The sequence below is a fragment of the Procambarus clarkii genome, chromosome 9, assembly GCF_040958095.1.
Source record: "Procambarus clarkii isolate CNS0578487 chromosome 9, FALCON_Pclarkii_2.0, whole genome shotgun sequence".
Taxonomy (NCBI): domain Eukaryota; kingdom Metazoa; phylum Arthropoda; class Malacostraca; order Decapoda; family Cambaridae; genus Procambarus; species Procambarus clarkii.
The window spans coordinates 31,495,031-31,503,891 of record NC_091158.1 but is presented as its reverse complement, the minus strand read 5'-3'; the positions used below and the strand labels follow the sequence as shown (position 1 = coordinate 31,503,891).

At 36.0% G+C, this 8,861-nt stretch overlaps 1 protein-coding gene across 1 annotated transcript; it reads right to left on the bottom strand.

The window, feature by feature from the left end:
* Nucleotides 1-1,086: 1,086 nt before the first annotated feature.
* On the bottom strand, nt 1,087-1,542 carry LOC138362858 (chromosome partition protein Smc-like). The gene has a single exon (XM_069321430.1). It carries the CDS (start codon nt 1,540-1,542, stop codon nt 1,087-1,089), a length of 456 nt encoding a protein of 151 aa, XP_069177531.1.
* Nucleotides 1,543-8,861: the final 7,319 nt, after the last annotated feature.

Below are 8,861 nucleotides of genomic sequence, written 5' to 3'. Positions count from 1 at the left end.
GTCTGTTGAATGGTCAACAGGTTAGAAGTTAGTGTTTCATTTCTGTCTTGTAAGGTCTTAATGATTAAATCCTGTTGTTGTTGTTGTAAAGCCAGTATTTCATAAATATCATCAGAAGGGGACTTGCGAATCACGTTCAAGGTAATGTAATAAAAGCGTTGTACATTATTTGCATTCAAATCTCGCCTTATTTCTCTCTGGAATAATGTATATATAATAGTAACGAATGTATAAACTTTTATAACTTCCTCATTTGCCCCTTTATGATCTCTTTCCAGGTCAACAATTTGTCTTATTATAATTTCTTTAACTAAAACTATTGATGCCACCGCGTCTATTATTAATTTAGCAACATAATTAGGTTCGTCTAATTTGCGTTTTAAATTATCATTTTCATTTACATAGGGCATTATTTGACGTTCGTGTTCATACACTGTTTCATCGATAATATTAGTTTAAAATTTTTCTAATATTTGATTAAATAAATTTCTTTCTTCCTCGTTTGTAAAAATATTAAGTATATTATGTTTTGGTGTGGATCATTATTATTAATATAATTTAAACGGGAAATCTTGTCTCGAATGTCCTTTTCACGTTCTTCGTGAATGTAGTTATCACGTTCGGTATTCAACTGATGAATGAACTTATTTATTATTGCTTCAATTTGTGATTTTCTTGTTGCTTTCGTTTCATCATCATCTAAAAGTAATATACTTGAAAAACAATGAATTATATTGCTATTCGATAATGTAGGCATTATATAATATAATAATGTTGGCATTAATGAAGAAATAGCAGAATGAAGTCGCTCTAATGTTTCAATATTATACTTATTTGCTTCATTTATATTCTTTACTAATGTATTATATTCATCATACTTTATTTTTTTAGAATTTTCACAATTTAGTAGTTTTTGTTGGCATTCCTCAACATAATGTTTTTTGGGATACTAATAGCTTATTATATTCTTCTTGGTCTGATTGTTTATCATAGTTGCATTTATGTAGGGCTTGTTGGCATTCCAGAAATTGCATATTCTGGTTCCTTATATTGTTTTCACATGCGGCTAATTTTAGTTGGCATTCCTTAAGAGACATTAAATTTGTATTTATTTTCCCTTTTTAATTCTTCTTGTTGTTGACGACTTATGGTTAATTGTTCATGTGCACTATTTAGTTCCTTCTCGAGTGTAACGTATTTAGATAATTTTCTAGTATTAATTGAATTTAATAAATCGGTTAGTTTTTCTTTTTCATCAGCTAAGTCTTTAATTCGTTTGTCTTTGTCTTCAAAGATATGTTGAATTTGTCTGTTTTTCTCATCTAACATTAATGCATATTCTGTTTCATATTGTTTCTTTTCATCATCATATTGGATTCTAAGCTTCATTAATTCAGTATTGTTTCGATCCTCTAGGCTATTTTTCAATTTATTTTGATTATCTTGAAGAGTTGATTTTTCCTTCTTTAAATTCTCTATTTCATTTTCTTGGTCTCCTAATTTCTCTGAGAGCTGCTCAATAGTAAGTTCTAAATTTCTCATGTTTGTATTTAAATTTGTTATTGCGGCATCTTGATTTCTACATTTAATTTCTAATTCACTTTTTTCATTCTCGCATTCATTATATTTTGTATTTAAATGAGCTATTGTTTGTTTTTGTTGATTCCGACTTTTAAGAGGATATGTTTCGGTTATTAATTTAATATATCGATCAGAGATAGTTAACAAATGAAGCATTTTATTCAAAAATAAAATCATTCCTTTATCATCATCATTCATAACAACAAAATTGCTAATAAGAGTTTTTATGAATATACGTTCTTTTAAATCCGAGGAACCGTCGTCTGGGAATGTTATAGTATTCAAGATTGTTTTAACAATTTCACTTATTTTTTAAATTACTGGTTTAATAGAATTCCACGATCAGGTGACAAAAGTTAAGCAAGAAAAAGGATGAGTGAACTGCATTTTCTTGGACTGTCGGAAAGCCTTTGACACAGAGGCTGGTACATAAGTTGAAGAAACAGGTAAAAGAAACTGGTAGGGTGCTACTAAGTGATAAGGGACGGTCTTAGCAATATGAGTGAGACCTCCAATTGGCGTAGTAAAGCCACCAGTGGAGTCCCACAGGGCTTTGTACTCACTATATTCACAAGTCGTTTTAGTGAGGGATGGGCGCTCACAAGAAGTGCCAGGCCCACTTACTGAAGGGTGCGGTGGGGATCATCGCCTGGTGGGCCAGATAAACGATCGCGTATTTTCTTTTAGAGAAACTCATGAAATCTCAAATGGAAACGAACCGTAGATTATTATTTGTAATGTGCTTAATAGCTTATCCAAGACCCCAACTGCTTCTTATAATGATGCGATCATCTATGAAAAATCGAGGGAATTGTAATATATTATTATTATAAATTATAATATATATAGTACATTATAATATATAATATACATATATATATTATATTATAGAACTATATATATTTTTACTAAAGGAAAGAGGGGTCGGAGATATGAGGATGTCTCTATCCATTTTGATTAAACTTTAATTGTTTTAAGAATCTTACTCATCCGATATCAGAATAAGTTGTTTGTAAATAACATCAATAATTGAACGAAGAGCATGTATGAAACAATGGAGGTAATTGAGGAATTTTATAAATCCTTAAACATTGTTAACCATTTTCATTTATCTGTTGTACATATTTTTTTTAGTTTTTTTTTATTGTATATGGAGAGGGGGGGGGGGGGTAATCATTAAAGTACTATATAAAAATGCCCCAATCATTTTCAGATTCTTCTCATCAGCAAATACAACAGTCCAATGTAACTTTACAGTCTACTACATCATTACCAACATTTCAACCACAACATCACAAAGAAAGGCCCCCGAAAATAAATAATAAGAAGAAACATTATGAATGTTCAAGTTGCAATAAAAAATTTAGCTGGCTATGCTTCTTAAAGAGTCATATGAGAGTTCATACGGGCGAAAAACCTTACAAGTGTACTACATGTGGGGAAAAATTTAGATGGCTAAGCTCCTTAAAGAGACATATGAGAGTTCATACGGGTGAAGAACCTTACAAGTGTACTACATGTGGGGGAAAATTCAGAGGGCTACGCTCCTTAAAGATACATATGAGAGTTCATATGGGCGAAAAACCTTACAAGTGTATTACTTGTGTGAAATTTTTAGTTTTGAATCATGTTTAATTAGACATTTGGTAAAACATACAGAGAAGAAGCCCTTTAAGTGTCCAATGTGCAGTAAACATTTTAAAGATAAATATAATTTGAAGACACATCAGAAAATCCATAATGATGAGAAACCCTTTAAGTGTCCTACATGTGCTAAAAGATTCATCTACCATACTAGTCTGAAAAATCATCTCAAAATCCATATTGGTGAGAAACCCTTTAAATGTACAACCTGTGGCGAAAAATTAAATGGCTATACACCTTAAAGATACATATGAGAGTTCATACCGGCGAAAAACCTTACAAGTGTACTACATGTGGGAAAATTTTTAGTTTTAAATCAAGTTTGATTAGACATTTAGTAATACATACAGGGAAGAACCCCTTTAAGTGTCCTATGTGCAGTAAACATTTTAAAGATAAAAATAATTTGAAGACACATCAGAAAGTCCATAATGGTGAGAAACCTTTTAAGTGCTCTACATGTGCTAAAGAATTCCTCTACTCTACTAGTCTGAAAAAGCATCTAAAAATCCATACTGGTGAGAAACCCTTTAAATATCCTAGACGTGCTAAAGAATTCCTCTACCCTACTAGTTTGAAAAATCATCTAAAAATCCATACTGGTGAGAAACCCTTTAAATGTCCTACATGTGCTAAACGATTCATCTTCCCTACTAGTCTGAAAAATCATTTGAAAATCCATACTTGTGAGAGACCTTTTAAGTGCCCGAAATGTGCTAAAGGATTCATCCAATATATTAATATCAAAAATCATCTTAATAGACATCATCAGGTGAATCTTTAAATATATGTTTTCATTCATCAAGGAAACAAATGTGGAAACAAATAAGTACAACAGATAAATTAACATGTTTTAAAATGTTAAAGAACTTATAAAATTTCAAAGCCTCTTTTCATATTGCCCGTTACTTTACCACGATACGTTAATGGCTTATTATATAATAAAATATCCTATCCCCCCTCTAATATTTTATACCTAATAAATGGAATTTTTTTTTATAATGTTCTTTAATAACCGTGAGTGTTGAAAAAACAAGCTTCAATCAATTTAAATTATATGCTCATTCTCTTTTTGTTAAGTATATATAATAATACAGTATATGTAAATATTACATACATTAATATTAATATTATTATTATTATTATTATTATTATTATTATTATTATTATTATTATTATTATTATTATTATTATTATTAAAAAAACAAGGGGTAAGATGGGTTAAGATGTTATGATGCCTATTCCTTTAGTTATTATTAGGTATCACTTTGATGACGTCGACACTGTCTACATCCCGCTATGTCTTCCTGACGAACATTTACTTGATTCTACACAAATACACCCTACTCTCTAATATATAAAAATAAAAATCTATTGCCTAATTGTCCAAGTAGATAGATGGCCTTGTCTAACAAGCTTAAAAATCACGAGCTCTGCAAACTTGGCCTACTGCGATGAGAGCCTGTATATTAGGCCAAATAGTGAGTTCTGGCTATTAGGTACGATATATATATATATAAATATATATATATATATATATATATATATATATATATATATATATATATATATATATATATATATATATATATATATATATATATATATATGTCGTACCTAGTAGCCAGAACTCACTTCTCAGCCTACTATTCAAGTCCCGATTTGCCTAATAAGCCAAGTTTTCCTGAATTAATATATTTACTATAGTTTTTTTCTTATGAAATGATAAAGCAACCCTTTTCTCTATGTATGAGGTCAATTTTTTTTTATTGGAGTTAAAATTAACGTAGATATATGACCGAACCTAACCAACCCTACCTTCTTGAGGTTATCTTGAGATGATTTCGGGGCTTTTTAGTGTCCCCGCGGCCCGGTCCTCGACCAGGCCTCCACCCCCAGGAAGCAGCCCGTGACAGCTGACTAACTCCCAGGTACCTATTTACTGCTAGGTAACAGGGGCATTCAGGGTGAAAGAAACTTTGCCCATTAATTTCTGCCTCGTGCGGGAATCGAACCCGCGCCACAGAATTACGAGTCCTGCGCGCTATCCACCAGGCTACGAGGCCCCCTCGAGGCCCCCTCGTACCTAACCTAACCTAACCTATATTTATAGGTAAGGTTAGGTTAAGTAGCCAAAAAAGCTAGATTAGGTTAGGTTAGGTAGGTTAGGTAGACGAAAAAACATTAATTCATGAAAACTTGGCTTATTAGGCAAATCGGGCCTTGAATAGTAGGCTGAGAAGTGCGTTCTGGCTATTAGGTACGACATATATATATATATATATATATATATATATATATATATATATATATATATATATATATATATATATATATATATATATATATTGTGACGATAATCTCCTTCAAGAGATTGAGCCTGCTCTTCCCTCCATAATTACGTCGTTGTGGTTATATAAAACGACTATGGAAGACATGTCCAACAACAACAACAACACCAGCAAGGCTTGCCAGGGTGAGCAAAACGTATGCAGCCAGCCACCTGTTCGGACTCAAACCACCAAACTACATGTTGATCGCTACCGGCTCCGCTGATTGGTCGCCGGTCTGGCTGCACCTGCACTCGCCCCCCCATACTACTTGATGTCTGGGGTCGCACCAACCTCAGACTCAGAATGTTCAGTGCTCTCGTTGTCACCACTCCTCCCAGCTAGACGCTAGCGTGTACTGAGAGAAGTGGTGGCTTAAAGCCAATATTCCAACACCTCCCATTTACTTTGTATTGCACTTCTTGTTATTTTGCCTTAACGTAACTTTTCATTGTGTCATCTAATTATTCTTATTATTGTGATTGATTTTATTATAAGAATTTGTTTGTGCATTTTATTCATGTTTTGATTTAATTAACGTAATTAAAATTTCATTGTTAAAGTTTACTTGTGTTTTGTGTGTCTTCTCCTTACCTTACCACAGACGAAGTTCCAGTTTTTCTATTTTTTTTTATAACTATGTGACGAGGCCATACCCCTAGCCTTAAACAGCCGAACACCAACGCGTTACCGTCACAAGTTATATGGGGGCCTGTCCTAGGAGCTTCACTCAGGTACTGGTGCCAAGTGGTAATTTATGGTAAGCGTATTTAACTTTGTTAACGTAGCTTTACTATTTTTCATATTCAATTTCATTTTTTATAAGGTGCGGTGTATTGTGCATTACGAGAGTAACATATAGTGAAGGTGAGACAACTTTGGATTACGTGGTGACTGTAGGCCTCAGTCATACTCTTAATTGGTCATCTCTCCCTCCTTGTTATTACTCGTGTTTACCATCTATGTCCCTTGAATATTTCTCATTCTGACAGATCATCATATTGGTACCCTGGTACTGTGGTCTGTCCCCGGGTCAAGAGTACCCAATCTTCTGCAATCTGACTGTAGGAGGACAAAGAGGGCCATAGTTCCTCTAGCTCGAACTTTAGTTGCTGAATTGGGACCTCAGCAGCAGTTCTCGTCACAAGTTGACACCTCGCACCCCTACACGTCAGTCAGAGATGATGATACATACAACGGTAGGGAATTAGCTTATTTTTTTCAGAGCACAAAAGTTCGCTAATTCTGTAAGTATCATATTAAATTCAGTGGGAAAAACTTGCTTTATGTCCTATAGAGACTTGGCAAGGTATGCCTACATCCTTGGACTACCAATTTTACTTTTGAAGCATTTAACTGTTTCATTTGTTTTCGAAACTTTGTTTCATTTGTTAGTAGGATTTTCTTGCCCTTATTCTCTTACATGAGTACCGGGTACAAGATTTCCTGCGCCCTTGATTTAATTTAATCATTTAATATCTTTCACTTAACGTTAATTGTTAAAGATCACACAGGATAGGTACCAGTTGCCACGTTGTCCTGTTTCTGACATTTCACTATTGAATATTCGTGTACCTTTATTTGCTAATTTCACCATGTTTCGTCTCCAAACTTTCCGTGCAAATCCAGCAGGTGAAATAGGGACTTTAAGTCGTGCCAAGAGGACTGAATTACAAACTCTTGCACATGAGTATCAACTAGAAGTTCCCTACCAAGCCAACAAAAATGACCTACACAACCTGTTGCTGGATTACTATTTAGAGCAAGGTAAGATAGACTCTGAAACTCATGAAACTTACTATATTGCAGAGAAAACTGACTTGGCAACGATGAAACTTAAACTAGAGCTGGCCAAGATTGAAGAACGAACAGCTGCCATACGGAGGGAAGAACAAGAACGAGAAATCACCCTCAGAGAACGCGAGGCCGCTTTGAGAAGAGACGAACAAGAACGCGAGGCTGCCTTGAGGAGAGAAGAACACGAACGTGGACTCGCCCTCCAGGAACGTGAGGTTGCACTACTCCAGGAGCGGGAACGAGTACAGCTTGAAACCAAACGACGTGAGTTGGAGATGCAACGCGAACATGACAAGCAACAAGCAACTCTGGCTCTAGAGTGTCGTCAACGTGAAATCGCCTTGGAAACTTCCCACTTCACTCAACGCCAACAAGCTACTGCCAATCTTCCCGTCAGTTTTAATATATCACATGCAAGTAAGTTAATGCCATCCTTTGTAGAAGCAGAAGTTGATGTGTTTTTCACCACCTTTGAAACCCTTGCTAATCAACTCAGTTGGCCTGTCGACCAATGGGCCACACTTCTCAGAGTCCATCTTACAGGTAGAGCTGCAGTCACACTCAGTACTTTGGCGTCTGAGAATGACTACTACACTCTGAAACAAGCAGTGTTGGACGCCTACCTACTTTCCACAGAAAGTTATAGAAGGAAATTCCGTGACCACCTGAAGGCAAGTACCAATACCTTCCTCGAGTTTGCTAACACGAAACGGAGGTATTTCATGAAATGGCTGGAAGCAGCACATGTCTCTACTTTTACAGAACTCGTCAACCTGATGCTTGTTGAAGAATTCTTGAGACGTGTGCCACCTCCTGTCCGCCTCTACTTAGCAGATAAAGAAGAAACCGACTACCTGAAGTGTGCTAAGTCGGCTGACACTTACAGCCTCATCCACCGGCTGACACCTGAACCATCCTCCAGTAAGAAGTCGTGGTACAGTTACGAGAAGGTGAGCCCCGATCAAGCTGGTTCACAACTGTACTGCAAGTATTGTAGACTCTATGGACATACCATAGACAAGTGTGGTAAGTCTCAATACAAGGGAACCACTGACCCACAAAGACCCAAACCAACTCCTCCTAAGTCCGGTAAGCCTGTGATGAATGTTGGTGTTGATGTTAATGATCTTTCTCTTTTCAGTAACCACCTGTATACTGGAACTGTCTCTGCCAACGGTTCAAATCCGGAGGGACGTTTCAAATTGAAGATCTTGAGGGACACAGCGGCTCTACAATCGATCATCTTGAAGTCGGCTGTGCCCAACATAGTCTACACCGGGGAAACAGTCTTCATCACTGACCTCACTGCTACCACTCCATACCCTCTCGCCAGAGTCCACCTGGATTGTCCCTACGTGAACGGGGAAGTCCAAGTCGCCGTCAGGGAAAAGCCCTTTCCCATGCCTGGAGTGCAACTTCTCCTAGGCAACGACTTGGCAGAAGACCTGCAACCGACCAACCTGATCGTCATGGACAAACCCCAGGTGTGTAACTCTGTGCCAATAAACC